General features: G+C 46.6%; 1 protein-coding gene across 2 annotated transcripts; it reads left to right on the top strand.

Annotated features, from left to right (window-relative positions):
- On the top strand, positions 1-20,066 carry SDHA (succinate dehydrogenase complex flavoprotein subunit A). Of its 2 annotated transcripts, none has more exons than XM_077303869.1 (15): positions 1-151; positions 3,156-3,245; positions 4,652-4,813; positions 6,351-6,494; positions 8,412-8,576; positions 9,897-10,045; positions 10,570-10,694; positions 11,011-11,179; positions 13,398-13,593; positions 13,878-14,049; positions 15,322-15,440; positions 16,027-16,138; positions 16,948-17,078; positions 18,320-18,433; positions 18,956-20,066. In XM_077303869.1, the coding sequence occupies exons 1-15, from the start codon at positions 104-106 to the stop codon at positions 19,040-19,042; spliced, it is 1,983 nt and encodes a 660-aa protein (XP_077159984.1). In that variant the 5' UTR covers positions 1-103; the 3' UTR covers positions 19,043-20,066. The 2 variants fall into 2 exon arrangements, with proteins under 2 accessions (XP_077159984.1, XP_077159985.1); XM_077303870.1 differs by having other exon boundaries at positions 75-151; positions 3,159-3,245.
- The last annotated feature ends 3,411 nt before the right edge of the window (positions 20,067-23,477 follow it).

Raw genomic sequence — 23,477 nt, 5'->3', positions numbered from 1 at the left:
ACTGTATCGATGGGGGAGGGGTGCAAGCGAGCGATGGTCTCGTCCCCTCCTCCCCGCGCACGCGCAGTAGGGCAAGGGCAGAACCGCTGCCGGCAGGGGCGAAATGGCGGCGGCCGTGAGGGGTTGGCGGCCTTGGAGGGCGCTTCGCTGGGTAAGTGCGCGGCTGCGCGTCCTTCCTGTCGGCGTAGCGGCTCCTCCGTCCTTGCAGGGGTCGGGGCCTCCTTCGTGGGCGGCGGGGCGCCTCGAGGTTCCCTTGGCTGAGGGAATCTCCGCGTTCCCGGCGGGTTCTTCCGAGCCGCATGCGCAGGCCCCTCCCCCCGGCGCCCTCACAACGTCCCCGCGAGGTAGACGCCCGGCCCGGCAAGGTCACTGACGGAGCGCCGCGGCCGCCTGGGAATCGCCCGCCCCTCTTTCTTCCAAGGGCGGGGGGTTAGCACAGCCACACGTGGGCATCCCAACCCGTGCCTTTAGGAAAGAGATGAAAAGTTGCCCCCCCCCCTTCGGGAAAGGCGGCTCTGTGGGTTATGCTGCATGGGGATAAAGCGCCGGAAGGGAGGGCAGTGCAGACACACACGGAACAAATCCATATCCCGGCCTGGCTCCCGGGGCCACTAAAAGGGCAACTGGGCGCGGCTGTTGCTGCCTCCTCGCCCCAAGGGAGGCCGGGGCCTGTGTCTCCTCGCTGGCTTCGGAGAGGCCTCGGAGACGCCCCTGGACTCAGTGGGGCCAAAAAGGGCAGCCGAAGCGATGAGGGGCCGGGCTCTTGCGCTTGGGGAGCCATGGCTGAGGCGCGACATGACAGGCTTGCAGAATCCCGCGTGGCCTATAGAGAAAGAAGCCCCCCCCCCTCCCCACAGGACAAGGACTCCCTGAAAATGAAACTTAACGCGGAGAAAGTCCTTCTTCACCCAAAGACAGATTCAAATGGGTAGCCGTATTGGTCTGAAGTAGCACAATAAAATCAGAGTCTGAGGACGAGGGCTTGCACCCGAAAGCTCACACCCTGAATAAATCATTGTTGGTCTTAAAGGTGCTCCTGGACTCTGATTTTATTGTTCACCCAAAGAGTCATTAATGCATAGAATTCACTGCGGCCAGAAGTAGTGACAACTACAAGCATGCAAATGAAATCTTGGAATAAAGTTTTGTTGGTCTTGGAGGGGCCCCTGGACTCAGGCTTTTCCCACTGCTTCAGGGTGACCTACCTGAATCTGTAAGCTAGGCATGTTTCTGAACTAATGGTGTGGCAATTCTAATGCTGCCATTTCTTGTTTTACTGAATAGAAGCTCTCTGGGTTTCTTTCAACTCACCTCATGAGAAGGGAGACTCCCCATCAGATATCTATACTGAAAAGGAAGACTGGATTTCTTTGTTCACCTTTGCTGATTGTGATATCTTCATTCTAACCTCTGAGGAATGGAGAATTAAGGCTATTCCAAATGTATCTAATGCATTTACAGGCATCTATGAGCTGGGGCTGTGTGCTGCCTCTGTGCTGTGCTGTGGCACTGTGGGAGAAAGAAAAAGATTAGCCTTTAGCTAATACCTTACCCTGAAAATGTGGGATATTAATTCTAGCCATTACTTAAAAGTGGGCATTTTAACAATTAAGAAATCCCATTAAATGATTTAAAATAGTTTGTGTGCTTTTCTGTATTATAATGGGTTTGGTTGAATCATATCATCATACTAAGCAATAAAGCAAAAGTAAAGTTATGTTAACATTATCTGAGCAAATAGAATGACACAGTAAAACATAATGGCAAATGTCATGAAATGAGACTTTGGATCAGGGAAACTGTATGCATTGCATTATGTGTTGTTCCTGCCCTTCTGGTTTAGGGCCCTGGTCAGTCTTCTGCAGATTAAACATTAAAGGCAGCAGCCATTATCTCCTGGCATATTAAGGCCCTCCTTTAAGACCCTCCGCGATCTGGGAACCACATACTTGAGGGCCTGATGCCCTATGCCCCCCACAGGGCCTTACGCTCCACGGAGACTAACTTGTTGGTGGTTCCCGGCCCCCAGGAAGCACGTCTGGTCTCAACCAGGGCCAAGGCCTTTTTGGTCCTGGCCCCTACCTGGTGGAATGAGCTCCCGGGTGAGCTGTGGGCTCTGCAGAATTTCCCAACTTTCCGCAGGGCCTGCAAAATGGAGCTCTTTCACCAGGCTTATGGTTGAGGCCGGCGCCACTTGGTGTGATCGGGTCCCCCTCTTCTGCAGTCCTTCAGGCTATCCCTGGTCTCCTCCTTGGGTAATGTCGCTGTGTTGGGTTGGTTGATGTGTTATGTATTAGGATGGTTTTTATGTATTATGAGTTTTTATTGGGGGGGTTTATATGCTGTTACCTGCCATGAGTCTTAGGGAAGTGGCAGGCTATAAATCTAAATAATAATAATAATAATTTTACCTGGGCAACATGGTGGTGTTCTGAACCACAGAGGTCTCATTTTTTTTAGCTGAAATAAAAGCAACTATAGTTGGTCTTGACTGGGGCTCCCCCTGGGCGTGGCACTACGCATGTGCTGCTGGCAGCGCCCCCAAGCGGGTGGCGGGAAGTTAGGGGCGCTGGTGGGAAAGCAAGTGGAGCAGGGGCTCAGGCAGCGGTGATGTACCTCGGCAAAAGATTCCCCCCCCCCTCCCCGGGCCTCAGTAAAATTGTCAAGCCTTGACCGGTCCCCGGTGATAAAAAAGTTGGGGACCACTGCAGTAGGTTATGTAGTGATGCTTATTAGAATAGTCCAGAAGAGTGTGCATTTAATTTGTGTTCAAGGTTTCCTGTAATCTTGAGTGAGTGCACTCTGAAGGCTGTGTGTATGTATAACAGTTTTAAATCCCCCTGAGTCCCTTCTTTGGCTACTCCTGCCTTCTGAATTGGGCAGCTCAAGCAAGGGTCTTCTCAGTTGTGGTACCAGAATCATGGAACTCCTTCACGTGGCATATTGGTCTTTCCCCTCCTGCCTTTTTGTTCGATTTGGCATTCCCTCAATTATGTTTTCCTATGTTTAAAATGCTTGATTTTATGTACGCTGTATTTTGGGTTTTTACTGATTTATAATGTTCTGCATTTAATTGTTAACCCCCTTGAAAATCCAGTGATCAACATCTTGAGTGGAACTGTTCTTGCTTGTTTCTCCTTTTCTCCTTCCTTCAGCAGGGGCCAGCGACTTGCCAAGCCTTTTCCCGTAACTTCCACTTCACAGTTTTTGGAAAGAAAAGCGCTTCTGCTAAAGTATCTGAGGCAGTAAGTCCTGAGTTTTCCTGATTTCTCTTTCCTGATGTGTTACATAAAAAGACCAAAATAAATACCTGTTTACATTTGCACCTCTAAGAGTGTCAGCAATGGATACCAGATCCAGGGATATCTCATTTTTAGGATACATTCAGGGCGGTAGAGCAGAACAAAATTTGAGTGCAGTGGCACCTTTAAGATTAATCAAATTTAATTCCAGGTATAAGCTTTCATGTGCATATGTATCTGAAGAAGTGTGCATACACACAAAAACTTATACTCAGAATAAAATGTCCATTTTAAAAATATAAAAATATAATACAATGAATCTAGATTTCTGGGTAAACATATACAATAATGTGTGCTACTTAAACTGCTTGAGCAGAGCTTGACAAATCTCAGCTGCTAGCTTGCCATGGCACCTAGAAATGTCATTGCGGCACATAGAATTTAGAATATTAAAATATAAAACCCTGAAGACTGAAATGAGACTGGCTCCTAAATCTTTGACCTGAGTCATAGAGCCGGATGAAATTTTGTCTCACACTCAGACACATAGAAGGCTGCTGTATACCGAATCAGGCACTGTTAGCACCTCCAGCTGCTCAGATTTGGCAAGGTCAAGTACCCTCCAGCTGGCTGTTGAATGGAGCATCATAATAAAACCCACATAAACAGACATCAAGGTCACCCTGGCAGTGGCTTTCCGGGGTCCCAGGATTCCTCCTCTCCCACTGCCTGGTCCTTTTCATTGTAGATACTGGTGATTGAAATGGGGGCCCTTCTGTGCACCAAACAGATGTCCTGCCACTGAACCATGCCTCTTCCCCTACATCAGGCTTTCTCAACCAGGGTTTTGTAAAGCCATGGGGTTTCTTGACGGTCCTGGAAGGGTTTCCCAAATGGATGGGAGTTAATTGTTAATTTTTAATATATTTTTAAAATTTGTTAAATGTTTATTGGGTGATATGACCATATGTTCATGTCGACATACACACACACACTTCCCAAAATGCCCAATGATGGCCTGGAGGGGATGGGAAGAGGATGAGTTCCAAGTGGGCATGTCCACAGCTATGCTTTTCAACCGTATTTTGCACTATTGCACCACTTCTGTGGTTTCTAGAGGCCTGAAAAATGTTTCAGGGGTTTCTCAATGGTAAAAAAGTTGAGAATGTCTGCCCTTCAGGAAGCTGAACTGGACCATGGGTCCATCCAGCTCCAGTCCTGCCTGCTCAGGTAGAGGTCTTTCTCATTGCCTGCTGCCTGGTCCTTCCCCCCAGGAACTGAACCACTGTGCAGGCTAAGCAGAGGCTCTGCCACTGAGGCCCAACCCATCCCCAAGGTCTGTGTCAAGGTTTAATTTTCTGGGTCATTGCAGGTGCTATAAGAATTCATCCTTATTTCTCCTCAACTAGATTTCAACTCAGTATCCCGTTGTGGACCATGAATTTGATGCCGTGGTTGTGGGTGCAGGTGGTGCAGGGCTGCGAGCTGCGTTTGGCTTGTCTGAGGCTGGCTTTAACACAGCGTGCGTTTCTAAGCTCTTCCCTACCCGGTCGCATACTGTTGCTGCACAGGTAATGCACCTTTGATTTCCAGTTTGAGAGGTATTATTCGGGACTGGAAGGAACTGATTGCCCTCAGGATTTGGACATTAGGCACTGCTTGCATAATTTACGAATATTAGACAAACCCTGTTGACCAGCAACAGGGCATAGAGGCTGAGGCCTTACCCAGGAAGATCCCTGCTGGATCAGACCAGTGCTTCATCTGGTCCAGCCTCTTGTCTCACACAGTGGCCAACCGTTTCCCCTGGAGGGCCAGCAACGGGGGCGGAGAGGCCGAGACCTTCCCCTGATGTTGCCTCCTGGCTGTGAGATTCAGAGGTTTAGTGCCTCTGGATGAGGAGGCTCCCCCTCAGTCTCCAGGGCTAGTAGCCATTGCAGTCCACAAGCCTGATTCCAGTTGCTAGGCTTCCATCATCCCTGGTGGGCTTCATTTGGCTGAGAGCCAGTGTGATGTGGAGGACAGAGTGGCAAGCTAGGACCATGAGTTGAATCCTTCCTTCTGCCATGGATGCGTGCTGGGTGACTGTGCGCCTATCGCCAACTCTTAGCCTGGCCTACACAGCAGGATTGTTGTGAGAAAATGGAGGAGGGGAGAAGAATATTTGGAAAGCTGCTTTGAGTCCCAGCTGTGGGGAGAAGAGCAGGTTATGAAAAAATGAATGTATTCTAAATGCCACTTCTCATTCTGAAGCCTGATTCTCTTCCAGGTGGCCAACTTGTATCTGGGCTGTACTTAGGCATAGTTCCTTCCACACAGAAAGCTGGGAGGAAGGCTCTCTTCCTGACAGGCGGCTTTTCTCTTTGTAGTGATTTCTGCCACATTAGCCTTCCATGCTGGCTTGAGCAGCACAAGGTTGTCCCTTTGGTTAAAGCTAAGCTTCTGACATTGGTATTAAAAATAAAACGACATTCCTGGACTTGCTGAACGTATTAAAATGTCACTGCAAAAGTGATGCAGTGGAACGACATAAACGAGTGTGCCAAACTGTTCTGGCTGTCTGGTTCCTATACGTTGATTTATTTTGAAGCATAGAAACAGAGCTGGAAGGGATCTTAAGGGTCATCTAGTCCAACCTTTGTGCAATGCAGGAAAGTCACAACTACCTCCCTGGCTCCTTCCTCCAGTGATATCTGCTCTTTGCCCAGGGGAAGACGAAAAACCTGCCAGAGTCCCTGGGCTAATCTCACCTGGAGGACAATTCCTTCCTAAAGTAACGATCAGACTTACCTTGAATGTATAAGAGAGGGCCACTGGAGCTGGGCACTGGCTAATCCCTTCCTGCCCTCCCTCTCGTGACCTGCCTGCATTTATTTGGTTTCATAAAACGTTATTTTTCAAATAGTGGGCTAGCATTTCTGAATTGAGAGCAACAGTTGAAAAGTGGCTGCTGTAGAAGAGCAGAAGTCCTCTCCCCATGATATGGATGACAGGCCATTTGAACCGTTTCTCAGCAGCCACTGTTGGTTCCCATTTTTCTGTTCCAGGGCAGTGAGGGACTGAAAGCACAGTGTCACTGGTGGGCCAATGTCTGCTTTTGATTTCCAGGGCGGAATCAACGCTGCTCTGGGGAACATGGAAGAAGACAACTGGCGATGGCATTTCTATGATACTGTGAAAGGCTCAGACTGGCTGGGGGACCAGGATGCCATTCATTACATGACCGAACAGGCCCCTGCTGCTGTCATTGAGGTATGAGCAGTAAGAGGGTGGATGTGTGTTCTGGCTGGGGGGAAAAGGCCTTGCAGGACTATGTTGGTTGGTGAAATAAACAAACGTGTCTGACTCTGTAAACCAGGTCTTTCTCAACCAGGGCCCCATGACGCCCTGGGGTTTCTTGACAGCCCTGGGGTTTCTTGACAGCCCTGGAAGGGTTTCCTGAATGGATGAAAATTAATTTGTAAGGTATTTTGAACATTTGTTAAACATTTATCGGGTGATGTGACCATATATGGTCATGCTGATCCATTCACCCCTTCCCAAAATGGCCAGTGATGGGCCTGGAGGGGGTGGGAAGGGGAGGGGCTCTTGGTGGGCATGTCCACAGCTCTGCTTCCCAACCATAATCTGCCTGATTGTGCCACTTCTGGGGTTACTTGAAGCCTGGAGAATGTTTCAGGGGTTTCTCAACAGTAAAAGAGTTGAGAAGGGCTGCTGTGAATGGTTCTTGTGTGGTAATGCTGCAGAGCAAAGTTAGGGTAGATTGAACAGACACGTGAGGCTGCCTTTTGTGGATGCAGAACCCTGTGCTTCAAGGTCAGCTTTGCCTACTAAGACAGTCATCAGCTCTCCAGGGCCGCAGGTGCGGAGGCATTTCACATGGCTTACTGTTTGTTTTTTTGAAGATGCCTTGGGTTGAACCCGGGACCTGCTGCATGTCAGGCAGGTGCTCCACCATTGAGCCACAGCCCCTCGCTAAGCGTGATCCCCTGGAATTCTTCTGCACAAGCCCATTCAGACTAATGAGGGTATTGCTGTCTACTCTCACATCTCAGTGGGGCTTGTGGAGGAGCATGCATGGAAATGCACTCATTTAATTTTGTGATTCATGCTGTGAATGCACATGGCCACATGGAGCTGCCTTTGCTGCATCAGGCCCTGGGTCTGTCCAGGTCAGTCTTGTCTCCTGAGACTGGCAGTGACTCTCCAGGGTGTCAGGCAGAGGTCTCGCATCACTTATGACCTGATTCTTTTCAGTGGTGGGTTCAGGAATTGAACCCCGTAGCCTTCCACTGTGCCACGACCACTCCAGTTTAAGTTCATTCCATAGGATTTGCTGCTCTAGCGTAGCGATCCCCAACCTGTGGGCCGCAGACCACATGTGGTCCGTCGACTAATTGGAGGTGGGCCGCGAAGGACGCCTTCTCTCTCTCCCCCCCCCCCCGGCCCTTTACTTCATCCCCCCCTCCCTGGCCCTTTACAACACACTTCGGGTGATTGTCTCCCATCACTCCCAGATGGGACTATCTCGTCGCAGAGAAACAAGCTCAGGGTTCCCATTGATTTGTCATTGTCATGAGTTAAAATTTCCATGAAAATAAAATGTTCCTTATGTTCATTGTTGTGATGTGTCTGTATCTTATTTTGAAGTGATGTTTAAACATTACCATAGCGATCAGAGGGCGTTAGGGCAGTGGTTGAGAGTAGAGGAGTAAACTACCCCCCCACCCCACCGGGCCTCAATAAAATTGTCAAGCGTTGAGCGGTCCCCGGTGATAAAAAGGTTGGGGACTACTATTACAGGAGTTGCTGGGACAGTTGTATTTCCTGGGATTATTTGGTGCCTCAGCAGAATTGTCCCTAAAGGAGGTGATCTGGTGGAAGCAGCTGCAGTAGCTCTTTGGTTCTGACAGTGGCTTAAAATGCCCAGGTAGCTCTCTCTGATTGCGCAGGCCTTCCTAATCTCTTCTACGCTCTTATGACAGCACACCTGTTAGAGCAAGACACCCTGTGTTTTCCTCCTGTCATTCTTCTTTCCCTCTATTTGGCAGGCTTCTCTCAGAAGCTGAAATGGCTTAAAGCATAGGTTGCCCTTTTCTTCCTGCCAGCTTTGCTTGTACCGACGTTTGCAGTTGAAGGGTATTTTTGCTGTCTGCTTGCCTTCCCCAGCTGGAGAACTACGGCATGCCGTTCAGCAGGACAGAATCAGGGAAGATCTACCAGCGGGCTTTCGGGGGACAAAGCCTGAAGTTTGGGAAGGGGGGGCAAGCCCATCGCTGCTGCTGCGTGGCTGACAGGACTGGCCACTCTCTGCTGCACACACTCTATGGCCGGGTAAGAAGTGAGGGGGGGCAGGGGAGGGGACATCAAGCTCCCGGGGTGAACAGTTGTAAAGCAGACTTAAACTGACAGCTGTACTGCTTTTATGTCACGTATTTACCCAAGAAAGTACCCTGCTGACATGTTTGTATCTTTTCTGAGTACTGAGAGTTGTACAGGTTGGATGTTTTTCTTGCAGAAGTTCTCTAGAATTGTACAGCAAGATCTGTTGAATTTTTCTCCCCTTGTTTCAATTTGCCATTTTCGGGTTTCTCTTTATTTTGTTGAAAAGCATCTCTAAGCGGCTTTTTTGCTGGTAGTTCTGCTATTAATGCTGAGAGATAATGCCACAGATGGGATTGCTTTGCCAGGCTGGGAATTCTGACTTCAGTGAGTGAGATGTTATTTTTAAATTGTTTTTTCCAGTATTGGATCCAATCAGTTCTTAATGGAGTTGGAATTACATAAGCCTGAAATTATTTCACCTAGAAGTTCTGCAGGAGGTATCAAATGACAAAACTAGAAAGACAAAACTAAAAAGTGGGAATGGAGTAAGATTTTTAGATATACCTTATTCGGTTTACATCCAGAACATGTATTAGAAAGTGCTTCAAATGCAGAGATAAAAGACTGTTTTTGCCAGTTCTTAAAGGTTCAAAAGGTCCAGGTTTTCCAAATTTCCCAGATCAATAAAGGAAAAGGATCGCTGTTCAGAATGACAGCAGCAGTCTCCCTGCTTACCCCTCCTTTCAAGCACGCTAGCAGGTGATAGTTTACGTAAACCTTGCACAGTATCCTAATAGGTAGATGAGTGCTGTAAGTACAGTCTGAAGCTTTCTGCCTCGGTTGAATGCCAGTTCAGAGTTCTTCCTGATCCTCTCTTTCCCTTAACCTGACCTTGAGTGTATTCTTCTCTTCCTGCTATCCCACTAACTCGCTTACATTGGAACTGGACACGAAGAAGTTTCCCTCCATCGTCTTCTCATGACAGAAGCTTCTTCCCTGACTTTCTGGTTGTTTCGCCCAGAAGTCAGAATATATTGCCAAGTGGCCTTATATGTCTCTGTGTCTCTGTTTGCCTCTCATGCTCAGTGCCCCTTAACACCCTTCATCTGGAGAGAGTTTGTGGTATAACCAGTATTCACAGTTGCTTTGCTGTCTTCTCTTGCTCTGCCTTTGCTTCTGCCACTGCAGGATAATTTCCACTGTGGTATCAGGCCTGGAGTCTTCAGTAAATGCTACTGCTGTCTAGCTTTTTCAGCATGGCCTAAAATGGTGATTTAGCTCTGGGCTAGTGAAAGAGTGACGTGTGGTTTTTGTCCCCCCCCCCTCTAGTCTCTTAGATACGACACTAGCTACTTTGTGGAATATTTTGCCTTGGACCTCCTTATGGAAAACGGAGCCTGTCACGGTGTTATTGCCCTTTGCATCGAAGATGGCACCATACATCGTTTGAGAGCAAAGAATACGGTCATCGCCACTGGGTAATGGGCCAAGAGTTGTGTTGAAGGAGTGTGGAAGTGTTCCCTTGGCTGACACTATTCACAGAGCACCTTCTTTTTGTCCTCTAGGCAGAGAGAGAGAGAGCCGCATGCTCCTCCTCAGCCCTCTTTAGGGTTGTACTTGAGAGTCAAATGATTCTGCCATGCTCATTGGGAAGCCTTGTCCCCGTTGTCCCCCTCCCCAGCCTCACACTATCCAAGCCTTCCACCGCTTTCAGTGTCTTCTACTTCCCTCATTTGCATTTGAGGGCCAGAGGAGGCACTGTTCAGCTTGATCCATCAAGGGCTTTGTTGTGAGGAAGTAGTTTCCCAGGTGCTTATCCAGTATGGATGCACCTGGACATGTAGTTCAGTCTACACTATGGTGCCTGAGCACCATCCAGATGACTGGCTGTACCTCCTTGATGGGACTGATCGCTCCTGGAGGTGGGCAGGGGCAGTTGCTTCTCGTGAACTTAATAAGCAGGAACGGATTGGGCAGTTCTTAACTGTGGCCTGTTTTCTAGAGGCTACGGGCGCACATACTTCAGCTGCACATCGGCACACACCACTACTGGAGATGGCACAGCAATGGTCACCCGGGCCGGCCTCCCCTGCCAGGACTTGGAGTTTGTGCAATTCCATCCTACAGGTAAAAGTTCTCTGCTGGATAATAGACCATTGAGCCTGGTAGAGAACAATAGACCATTCAGTCTGAACTGGAACAAAAGAGGGCATCTTCAACACTGCCCACAAACAGAGTCTATAAGATAGGCAGTATTATCCCATTGAGAATTGGATAGGTTCTTATATAGCTTAGTGAACGGCGATCAGGCTAAAATGTCAGGTTTACATCTCTCGTTTGTAGCTCACTTGCTTCCAGTGCTGAACCACCCCGTGAAAGGTCATCCTGTGCTACTGAAGAACATGGAATCTAAATTGTTTGTATCACAACTTACATTTTACAGGAATCTATGGGGCTGGCTGCCTCATCACAGAAGGCTGTCGTGGTGAAGGAGGCATTCTTATTAACAGTGAGGGCGAAAGGTTCATGGAGAGATATGCGCCAGTCGCCAAGGATCTAGCTTCAAGGGATGTGGTGTCTCGTTCCATGACCATTGAAATCCGTGAAGGAAGGCAAGTTGTAACTGTTCTACTCTTGCCCCATCTCATTGTGGCTTGGAGTTCGGGTGGTCTGTTTATAATCCCCTCTAAAATAGGCATTTCTGCTGTATGTCCTGCAGAATAAGATGGGTTGTTTTCCTGAAAGTGGTCGTAGGCAGGACTTGGTTGATAGAATAATTTATAGCTGGCAGTTGTGGCTGGCAGTTGATGTTCTTGATAGACTCTTACCACTTCACTGGCTGTATCGATTCCTATGTACGTACTGCATGGATTTTGTGGTGATACATGCAGTAATATAATCATAATAATAACTTTAAGCTTATAGCCTGCCGTTCTCTGTAGGCTCTGGGCAGGTAACATCAAAATTTAAACAATACATTCAAATTATAACAATAAAATCAATTAAATATAATTTAAGTTGTAGAATTAATTAAATTAAGTTAGAAAGCTAATTCTTCATTATAGAAGGATCGAGGAGGTGGGGGACTTGATCGGTGTTCAGATTGCTTCAAAATGTTACTCTGTTTCAGGCAGGGAGGCCAGCATTTTGTTGGTGTTCATTTCCTAGTCTCAACCATAGGCCTGTTAGGACAGCTCCCTCTTACAGGCCTCTGTAATTGTTTAAAATCCCAGAGGATCGTGATCTCATTAGGCAGAGTGTTCCACTAGGACAAGGCCAGGGCTGTTAAAGCCCCAGCCCTGGTTGAGGCCAGTTTTTCATCCTTGGTACTGGGGGCTCTGAGCAAATTTTGCTTGTACTTAGTGCTGTCCAGGGGATGCATTCATTCATTTATTCCAGTTTGGCGTAGTGGTTAGGAGTGCGGACTTCTAATCTGGTATGCTGGGTTCGATTCTGCACTCTCCCACATGCAGCCAGCTGGATGACTTTGGGCTCACCACGGCACTGATTAAACTGTTCTGACCAAGCAGGAATATCAGAGCTCTCTTAGCCTCACCCACCCCACAGGGTGTCTGTTGTGGGGAAAGGAATGGGAAGGTGACTGTAAGCCGCTTTGAGCCTCCTTCGGGTAGAGAAAAAGAGGCATATAAGAACCAACTCTTCGTCTTCATCTTCTTCGTCTTCGTCTTCTTCTTCTTCCATTCTTCCATTCCAGTTCAGAAAAGTTACAAAGAGTTACAGAAATAAAGAGTTTTACAAATATTTCAGATATTCGTCCGAGTGTTTTTGAAAGTCTTTGGTTAGCCAAATCTGTTAGTATAGCCATGACCGCTAGTTCTCTAGGTTTTGTGCCCCATGAGCCCCCGTGCTGTTGCTTCCAGCCGGCAGCAATGATGAGTCTTGCAGCTGTTGTTGTGTGGAAGAAGAATTCAGCACCCTGCTTAGGTATAATGCTGAACAACATGTCTTTGGGGTCTAATGCCAACTTCCACTTAAACACAGTTTGCAATGTATCATGAACCTTTATCTAAAACTGTTAAACCAATTTACAATTCCACCACATATGGAAAAAAGATCCAATAGCATCTTGACATTTCCAACATTTACCATAAATTAATTTGCATGTGTTTATCCTTGGATAGCCCAGGCTAGTTTGATTTTGGAAGCTAAGCAGGGTCAGCCATGGTGTAAATTTGGAAATGGGAGGCTACCAAGGAAGTCCAGGGTTGCTACGCAAAGGCAGACTTTGGCCAACCTCCTCTGCTCATCTCTTGCCTAGAAAGCCCTAAAGGGTTGCCATAAGTCGGCTTCAGCTTGACAGCACTTTCCTTCACCCCCAAGCTTGTCCTTGACTTGGGCTGTTCAGGCTAGCCCAGTCTCATCAGAATGCAGGAGCTATGTGGGGTCTGCTCTTATTTATTTGTGTCGTTTTACATTTATATTCCGGCCTTCCCCAGAGACTCAGAACAGCTCTGGGAGGCCACCAGTGCAATTCAGCATTGCTCTGGAGAGGCAGGCAATGGCACCCTGTGAGGTGGGTGAGGCTGAGAGAGCCCTGATATCACTGCTTGGTCAGAACAGTTTTATCAGTGCCGTGGCGAGCCCAAGGGCACTCAGCTGGCTGCATGTGGAGGAGTGCAGAATCGAACCCGGCATACCAGATTAGAAGTCCGCAATCCTTACTACACCAAACTGGCTCTCTTGCCCACAAATACCTATGGAGTCACTAGAAACTGGCTGCCACTTCATGGCACTTTTGTTCCTTGAAACATTTGCAAAAACCACAAGTGGCTGATGTCCAACCATTGGTCCTTATTTATTTACTCCCAGGGGATGTGGGCCTGAGAAAGACCACGTGTACCTGCAGCTGCACCACCTGCCTCCTCAGCAGCTGGCCATGCGTCTTCCGGGGATCTCGGAAACGGCAATGATATTTGCTGGGGTGGATGTTACAAAAGAGCCCATTCCTGTTCTGCCCACTGTGCATTACAATATGGGAGGGATTCCTACAAACTACAAAGGACAGGTAACTTTTTACAAAATAACATTATTCAAAATGGGTGGCATTTGTAACTGGAGGTTGGGTTTTTCCCCCTACATACTGTTTGCTGCAGCCACATGTATGTGTGGGTCACATGCCATCGTGTTTCTTAAGTATGGTAGCCTCAGTTTAGACATTTTAGTTTCTAGGAAGATTTCATATTTGATTTGATGAACCAAAATGAGGGTCGCTCTCCTTCCATCCCATTTGCTCTCTGCTGCTGCAAGATATCAACAGTGCCATGCATTTTGTTATTTTGTGGATGGCAGGTGATCACACATGTAAATGGCCAGGATCAGGTTGTACCAGGCTTGTATGCTTGTGGCGAAGCAGCGTCCGCGTCTGTCCATGGGGCCAACCGCCTGGGGGCCAACTCTCTCTTGGACTTGGTGGTCTTTGGCCGTGCGTGTGCTCTTACCATCGCAGAATCCAACAAACCTGGTAAGCCTCCTTGTTGAGTCAGGTTATGTCCCCCAAGTAACGGGCAGGATCCTACAACTTAGGGATGGGCATGAACTGGAAAATTACGGTTTGGGGTATTCCTGAAGCGAACCCCCCAAACCCAGACAACTTCCCTCCCCGCAAAATGGACTTCTGTGTTTTTAGAAGTAAGGGGAAGCAAAACAGGGAGCTGAAATGGCTTGCAATCATTTTGAGTTGACAGTGCCCCACCGTCAGGCCAAAGAGCTGCAAGCGATTTCAGCACATCAAATCAGCCCCCCCCTTCCCCAAGTGGAGGGGAGAGATCCGGTGTGCTGCAATCACTTGTAGTCATTCGGCCTGATAGTGGGACCCACGGGCCACTCAGTTGTCAAGCTGAAAGGGCTGCAAGTCATTTCAGTGCACCGGATAGCTTCTGCCCCCCCTCCCCCCCGGCCACTAAAGGGAGTCATCCAGCATGCTGAAGTTGCTGGTAGCCATTTTAGGCTGACAGTGGGACAAGCCCACCCATCTGCTGTGTGCCTAAGATGGCTGCCAGCTGAAGCCCCGGGTCAAACGGGACAACAGTCTGTAAAATGTTTGGGGGAGGCACCTCTCCCAAGCCTTGGTTTAGGAGGCATTTTTGTGGGGAAATTGAACTCCTGCCCATCCCTACCTGCAACTCCCTTTTGCTTTCATGGTTGGAAGAACATCTTGGCAGTGCCAATGCCTTTTTTTGGTGCCCACCAAGTGCTTATAAAAAAAGAAAGGAAAAAGTAGCCAAGTGAGGGTTTTGTAGAGGGGGCCTCCTCATTGGCCACTGGACGTTTGACTGGCTGTGCTCTTTACAAAGTGCGTTTCTTGGGGCAGATTGAACGCACGTTCATTAGGAAGCACAGACTCAAAAAAGAAATGTTAAACATTCCTGACGAAGGCTCAGGTTGAAATCGGCTTCATCCAGGTCACTTGATTGGGTTCTTGACTGAACGTTTTGGATATGTTGTTTTCTGAAAGAGCTATCTTGGCCTGATTTTGATTTTTTACTTAATATTTTGGAAACTCTTTTCTATATAAAAAGCCATCTCCGCCAGCAATTTTTCCTTTGTGAAGAGGCCTCTTGCAGTCTTGCGAGGGGAGCTCTCTTCACCTACTTAGGCTCTGGCAGCTTCATGAACTGGTGGCTGACCAGTAAGCAGTGCCTCCTTCTCCTTGCTGCTTGGGCCCCAAAGGGATGCTGCCATATTTGCAGACTTGAGTATCACTACCTGATGCCTCTGTGTTTGCTCTGATTAGGAGAACCAGTTCCATCAATTAAACCAAACGCAGGGGAAGAATCTGTTGCAAACCTGGACAAATTGCGCTTCGCCAATGGAAACCTAAGGACCTCGGAACTGAGGCTTAATATGCAGAAGGTGAGATGTTTAGCTAGAGGCTGGGTTGTTAAAGTAACAGGGTGCGAATGGGCAACTGTTGAAGTCTAATGAAGAAGACTGGAAAGGAAGGTTTCTGAATTTGGGAGGGAAAAAAAGAGGGTTCCAGAGAAGACTTTATTCCAGTAGTGTCTCGATTAAGTGCTGAGGAAGCGACCACATCCTCCATACTGACCCACAATCCGGTGATATAACTTGGTGGCAATGGCCAGTGAGACATAATAGGGGCTTCATCAGATACAATATCCTCAACCATTAATCCAGCCTCCACTGTCCTTGCACGGTCTCAGCTATTCTCTCTCACGCATCTTCACTCCAGCCAGCCCTTCCCAGCAATTAAGTCCCCTGCCCTCTCTTTGCTTATATGTAATGAGGATATTCTGTTTCACTGCATCCGATGGAGCGTGCATGCACATGAAAGCTTACCCGTTGGATAAAATTCTGTGGGTCATAAAGGTGCTACTGGACTCAAACTTTGTTGTATAAATTTTGTTAGTCTTTAAGGAGCTACTGGACTTTTTCTCTTTTCTACTGTATATAATTCTCTAACCACTGGTGTCTTTTACAGACAATGCAGACACATGCGGCTGTGTTCCGTACAGGCTCCGTTCTCCAGGAGGGCTGTGAGAAGCTGAGCAGCATCTATAATGATTTGGACAATCTGAAGACATTTGACAGAGGTAAACTGATTGACCGCAGTGTGCTCTTCTTGACAGCATGGGAGTCGTCTGACTGTTTCCCTAAAAGTACAGCAGTCTTAGAAACAATTTTCTGGGGGCATCACATATCTCTCTGGAGACTGTGCTGCTGCTATGGTCCTTGAAACCTACATGTAAATCAATAAATCTTCTTTGTTCTTCGGCCATCTCCTCCTATTTGGGCAACACAGAACTTAGTTCTTAGCGGTGAACCCGAAGCTCATTTGCTCCTTTCAGAAGACCTGGTCACTGCTAGGGAGGTGTATAGTTTCAAGTAAACCTGGTTCCTCCCAAACCATAGGAGGCAGTGTGGGGCCCCTCATTGGATAGAAATGGCTTGTCACCAATGAGTTAAAAAACAATGAAACTATTCCAGATTTGAAGTGAAGAAGCCAGGGGACTGTGGATGAGTGACGCAGCACTTCAGTATGCCAGAAGGGTAGTTTAATTTTAGAAATGTGCCCTGTGTCTGCAGACAGCATCGGGCTTTTGTTTTTCTTGTGTGCCTCTTAGTGTTCCCTGTAAGCGGAGCACCTGAGCAGCCGCTCATGAACATTGGAAGCCCTGCTCTGCCGCAGTCTGGAGCCATGTAGGGTCTTGCACTGCCCTTGGCTCATTGGAAGATGACAGCAGCTCTGTTCTGTTCAGGATGTGAGCTGCTATGCTCGGGGATGTGGGTGGGCAGGGGGATTGTGGCATTGGTGTCATAACCATTGGAAGTGCAATCTGATCAGCTAGTTTGCTGGAGTTCCACTTACCCTGAAACTTCCAAATCTTTTGTTGCAACGTAGGAATGGTCTGGAATACTGACTTGGTGGAGACATTGGAACTTCAGAACCTGATGCTTTGTGCCTTACAAACTATTTATGGTGCCGAAGCTCGGAAAGAGTCCCGTGGCGCCCACGCAAGGGAGGACTACAAGGTAGGTGGGCGTTGCTGTAAGAACTGTCTTGCCCTGTGCTGCTGCAGTCCTCTGAAAGGGCCAAGAAATCTTTCATCTTTGTTCCATTCTGTTTTGGTGCAGAAGCCACCAGTGCTTCCGCTGAGCCCCCCTTGCCTCTCTTTTGAAATCCTTCCCAGGATTAATTTCCCCACTAAAGCTGGGGGTCAGTAGGCAGCTAATCTCCTGAAGAAATAAAAAAGCATAACCATAAGTGAAGCCAGCATAAAACTGCTGTCTTTCAATTTAGGCATTAAAATAGAATATTCTGCATGGGGATATGCCCACATCAGTTGTTTGTTCACAGCCACAAAAGTAATAGAAAGTCCCCATGTACGCTGTATGTCCCTCCATGTTCTGTCCTTGATCAGCACTTCTGCTTCTGGGTTCTCCAGCTGAAATTTTAATCTTTCACTGAGAACAAAGTTTGAATCCAGGGGCACCTTTAAGACCAATAACGTTTAATTCTGGGCATAAGCTTTTGTGTGCATGAGACCACCTGCTGGACTCCAACTTCATTCTGTACTTTCAGACCAATCTTGGACCGTCTGCATGAAAAGCAGAGGCTCCTCCACTGAGACAGCACCTCAGGTGCTGAAATGGATAATCTGTCAGTGGCTACTAGTCATGGTGAATGAGGGGAACCTCCACATTCAGAGGTAGTAAGCCTCTGAATCCCAGAGCCCAGGAGGCAACATTAGGGGAAGGCCTTAGCCTCTGTGTCCTGTTGTTGGACTTCCAGAGGAACTAGTTGGCCACTGTGTGAGACAGGATCCTGGACTAGATGGACTCCTGGTGTGGTCCAGCAGGGTTCTTATGATACGTTTATGATATGTTTGTAAGGCATGCAGCTCTAGTTCTTACAGTTTCATAGCACCCCCCCTCCCTTTCTAGACAGCTTGTCAAATGATATGATGGGTGCATATTCAAGATCTGTTTATTAAAAGGACCTAGAATCTAAAGAGGATATTAAAAACCATTGAGAATTAGGAATATGCTGTGGTTAAACAGCTGCATCCAACTGTGCTTAAAACATTGACTGTATATTTATGAAAAAAATCCATTATATCTATTAGTCTTGCTCTGTGTTTTTCAGACTCCCAAGTAAATCTAATTTCCAGAGTATTTAAAAACACTGAATTGTGCATTGAAATGTGGGGTAAACTATATCCTCATCAGAAGAACCTCAAGTTGTGTTCTAATACTTGGGTTGCTTTGTTTAGGTTAGGCTAGATGAATACGACTATTCCAAGCCAATCGAAGGGCAACAGAAGAAACCATTTGAGCAGCACTGGAGAAAGCACACCCTCTCGTATGTCGATGTTGGGACCGGGAAGGTATGTAATTCCCCTTGGGACCAAAAACTTGGGTTAGGAGTTCTCCCTGTCCGGCAGACTGGCTCTTAGTGGCATGTAAGATGTTATTTACAGGAAGAGAGAACTGAAAGGCTAACAACATTGAAGCAACAGTCACACTTTCAGTCTTTCATTTCAGGGGCTAGCCGTGGATGTTCTGCAGTAAAGCAGTTAGATGCAAACACAGTAGCACTTATTTTTGGTGGAACCATTCAAAACATTACTTCATCCCCCTCATCTATCCCCTCCCTTCACAAGCCTCACAGATTAATTGCAGCAGGCTGGCTGAGTCTTCAGAAATGACAGTGAACTAGCTTCTAATCATGAATGCCTGCAAGATGGAGCCATTCCTTGTACCACGTATTAACTCTGGGAAGTAAGGATTAGGGTTGCTTTGCATGACCAAATGTTTTGAAGCAGCTCTGGCAGACCAAAACAGTATGTTTAGCTACTGAAGTACTTTTTAGCCTTACCATAGAAACTGTCCTCTTTTCTCCTTTAAAGGTTACTTTGGAATACAGACCTGTTATTGACAAAACTCTAAATGAAGAAGATTGTGCCATGGTCCCACCTGCAATTCGTTCCTATTAGTGATTTCTTGTTATCTGGAAGCTGCCTCCAACAACTGAACATCTTGGTAGACAACCTTTACACACATGAGTAGATGAAGCTATGTCATCTCCAAGAGTCTGTTCTGTAGCACAGAAGAGAAGAAGCTTTATTCTAGTCCATTGCTTCATAAAACCTAGCAATATTCAGCTCATGCCTCAATAAAGTAATCTCCCAGTGTGTACATATGTGAGTCATTTTCTGTTTTTCCTTGAATATCTCAGGCTCTGCACACAGAATCTTATATCTTGCTTCTGATTATGCTTTTTGTATTGATTCTCTTAAATGTTTGAAAGGGTAAATGCAAACATAGTACTTGAGAATTAGTTTTTGTTGAACAGCATTTTAGGGCACAATCCAGTATACCTAAATGTGCTTAAGCAAAAAAACCCTACTGGCTTGTAGCCTTAATTTTATATCTCTGCTTTCTAACTTGTATGCTGTTTAATCTTTGTTCATTGTAGCATGATCTGTGAAGTTTTAAAAAGTACCACAGCACATACGTTGGTACGTCTTTGTAACATACTAAGTATTTCTTCTCTTTCAAGGTAATGCAGTAAATTGTTGGCATTGTAGGATTTTATGCCATGATAATGTAATGCAGAAAGCTACCCAAAGAATGAGATCTCCTTGACAGAATATGATAGGGTTTATGCAGTTGTTTTAGAAATAAAACACTAATATTCATTATAACAGATGGGTGTTGGGAATTTATCCCTAGAAAGGTCCAGACTGTACAATACACATCTTCTTTCTATCAGCTATCTTTCTATCTATCCGTGTGGAGTGTCACAGGTATAATATGAATGGAGTTTGAACTTCAGTTCAGAATATGCACTGTATGTTTAAAAAAATCTCCTAAATGCACCTTGCTCTTATTTAATGCATGTTGTATTTTAAATTATCTTTTTGTATTGTACAAATTAAGCAGATTAAGAGGACAAGAATTGAAGTACAATGTGTGTGATTTTTTTTAGGTAATTATACAAATCTCTCCTGTAACTTTCATGACTGTGTTTCCTTTCTCCAGCAGCCTATGATGAGAACTGTGGCCCATGGAGAGTTGTCTTTGCTGTGTGATTGAAAATGCCTGGGGTTGGTTTTAGATCTCTTCAGTGGGAAACCTGGCGGGGTTGAAAAGTGCAGTCAAGTTGCTGTCGACTTCTGGAGACCCCTCATGGGTTTTCAAGGCAAGAGCTGATCAGGGGTGGTTTGCCACTGCCTGTCTCTCTGGAGCAGCCCTTGACTTCCTTGGGGGTCTCCCATCCAAGGACTAACCATGGCTGACCCCTCTCAGCTTCTAGGATCTGATGAGATTGGGCTAAACTGGGGCATCCAGGTCAGGGCATGAAAACAGAGCATGCATTATTAAAGGCAGTGTCTTTGAACTCTTGCTGCTTGTTCCTCACTCTTTCCCATGAGTATTACTGGAGGCTGTAGTCCTAAACATAGTTGAAGAGTTAAATCCCCATGGGCTCTGTATATGGACAAGCTAATGGGCTGTACACCTTGGATAGAACTTGCTGGAGATAATTACATTTTGGGGCTTCCCCCTCCCCTTCCTTGAGGGAGTGGGTGCCAACATATGTACCCCAAAAGTTGGGATCGTGCTGGCCACGAAGCATCATTTTGAGATTTTCTCCTTTGTGATCAGGTGTTTGAGTTAATTTTCTCCTTACAGATTTTCTTCCGAGAAGCAGACAGTCCACTGCTCCAGGTTCATGATGCTGTGGGGTAGACAGATCCTTCCCTTAAGCAGATTTCTCTGTCTGTCCCAATGCTTGACTCAGGCTCACAGCCAGATTCCTTGGCTACTGCCATTCTGCCAGTGGCTTCATTGGGGCACCATCAGGATCTTTCTCCTGCTGCAATCCTGGAGGAGCTTCAGCAGGGCCTTCAGATATCTAGGCCAGCCTCTCCTAAAGTTTCATCTCTGTGATGTCAAGCTGCTTGATTCTGTATCCAGGATTCGAATTCAGGAGCTACAACTAGTTTGACGGATTTGTTTCCCTTGTGAGGAGTCCATTTGAATTGCTGTCCGTGTGGAGTCACTCCTGGATCGGAAAGATATCTGGCTTTACTTGAGGGCCGGAGACGTGTTTGACATGCTTGGGTTCTTCTGTTGCTAGGAGTACTTACTGTTGTCTTGGTGGGAGATACCAAAGATTCCTGATTGTCCAGCAGAGCAGAACCTCTGCTGCTTTTTACCAGAAGTGAGATCCCCAGACCCCACCTGGAAGCTGGCATCCCTGTGTTTTGCGCCGGGTGAGGTCATTTGCACAAAATACCAGTCAGAGGGCAGCTTGCTATTTTTTCTTTGTCACTAGTCTGAAATATATATTTCTTTTTTATATATATTTTATTATTTATTATTATATAAAGCATTTACAGAGAAATTGAGAAGAAAAAGCGACCAGCTGATATGGTTTGCCATCTCTTTTAACATACATATTCAGTTCCCATCACATATTATTCCTAATCTAGAAGTTTTTACCATTTTTCTTAGCCAAGTGATTGTTAATACATATGAGAGTATGATCTGTTATAAGAATACATTCTGTCATTATCTTAAATGATATTAGGTCAGTCTCCTTCATAAATTGGCCCTGACCCAAGAGTTACTACTGCCGTCTTGTTAATGCCTATGAAGTATGGTTTGTCATCCTCTTTTAGCATACATATTGACATACATATTCAATTCCCATCGCATATTAATCCTGATCTAGGAGTTATTACCATCTTTCTTAGCAAAGTAGTTGTTGATACATATGAGAGTATAATCTATTATTAGGATATATTCTATTATTGTTTTAGATGATATAAAGTCAGTTCCCTTCATATATTGGTCCTGTCCTAAAAGTTACTGCTGCTGTCTTTCCCACAGGAAGCCAGGGGAATACTCCATTGTTCAACTCATCCTTCAGGTGGTCGCAGAAAATGAAATTGTGCTTTTTTCCATAGTAGAGTGTTTCTGATTATCCTTCTGTCAGGGCTAAAGAAATCTCTTACTTGATTCTTGATTGCAGTCGCCTTTGAGTAGGCTCTGAATACTTTATCAATCTGGGTCTCTTCCTCTGGTCGCACAGGAATATCTCCTGATAGCTTCCTGGTTGCTGTCGCTTTTGAATAGACTCTTTTTATTTTGCTGATCCAAATCATTTCCTGCTCTGAATAGACTTCCAGGTTTTCGGTGCTTTCCTTCCTTGAATCTGTTTTCCCAGGTTCTTCAAAGGTACTTTGGGTTTTTACATCTCTGGCTCTCTCCCCCTCCTGCTGATTAACTTCCAAACATTGAGTTTTCGTTTGATTTATTATTGGCAAAGCTGTATCAGCTGCTCTCTCTGGACCGTCGGCTCCGTCCAAAAGCTCCCCCTTAATCCCACGGATTTCCTTTTCCAGCTTATTGACTGCTTTCAGTATCTTTGAGTTCCCTTCGCATAATAAATGGAAAAGCTGTGCCGTAGTTAATTTCTCCATAGTTCCAGGCAGTCACAAATTAAAAACAGAAAGTCTCGTGAGGTCTCGCGGGAGCACAAGCGATCCCAAATTATCAGTTTGTTGATCTCCGTATCAAGTCAGCTACCCCCACTGAACCCTCTCTTTGTTTGGTTAGTGGGTATAATTAGCTGGGAGTCTCTCAGTGGGCGAAAGAGGAAATTCACTTGTAAATTGGTTGAGGAGGGGGGGGGGGAAGAGCTTGTGGAAAAAGAAAGGGAAGAGCCAGAAAGCTTTCAATCCTTACTGTTGTAGGCTTCAGCTTCTGTCAGCGCTGCTGTCAATCTGGTAAAAGATAGTCTGGGAAGAATGTAAGGTCAGCTGATCGTTTCAAGCTTGTAAAGTTGTTTGCGACAAAGACGCCATCGTGACCTTGAGCACACGCCGCTATTAATCCAGGGAGTTCGGTCCCCCTACCTCCCCACGGATCTGTAGGACCCTCAGGATGCCGTTCCCGGTTCCTGGGGCGACCGGCGAGCAGATTTGCGTATCTGCTCAGGTCAGCCAGGTGCAGAAGCTCCTGACCCTCGGCATGGCTGAAGAGCTGAACAGAAGTCCAGCTTTTTATGGTGCCATCTTCAGTCGACTCTGAAATATATATTTCCGAGTGTTTCAAACACGCACCTGCCATGATGCTGCGTATACCTGAGTTCAGAACGGGGGAGATTGATTCCGTGGGTAACTCTTATGCTGAAGCAGGGAGAACAAAGTTTGAATCCGGCGGCAGCTTTAAGACCAAGCAGGTGTAATTCCGCCTGGATGCTTTCGTGGAAAATGTCCACGCCCAGAATAAAGCAGGTCGGGTTGCCAGCTCTGGTTGGGAAAGACTTGGCAAAGACTTCGGGGTGGCTCCAGCTGGCTGTCCATGGGCTGCAATCCCCGTGCAATGCCCTGCGAGCCGTTCCCCCACCTTGCTCGGTTG

The sequence above is a fragment of the Paroedura picta genome, chromosome 11 (assembly GCF_049243985.1).
Source record: "Paroedura picta isolate Pp20150507F chromosome 11, Ppicta_v3.0, whole genome shotgun sequence".
Lineage (NCBI taxonomy): Eukaryota > Metazoa > Chordata > Lepidosauria > Squamata > Gekkonidae > Paroedura > Paroedura picta.
This window is presented reverse-complemented; position numbering and strand designations above follow the sequence as displayed.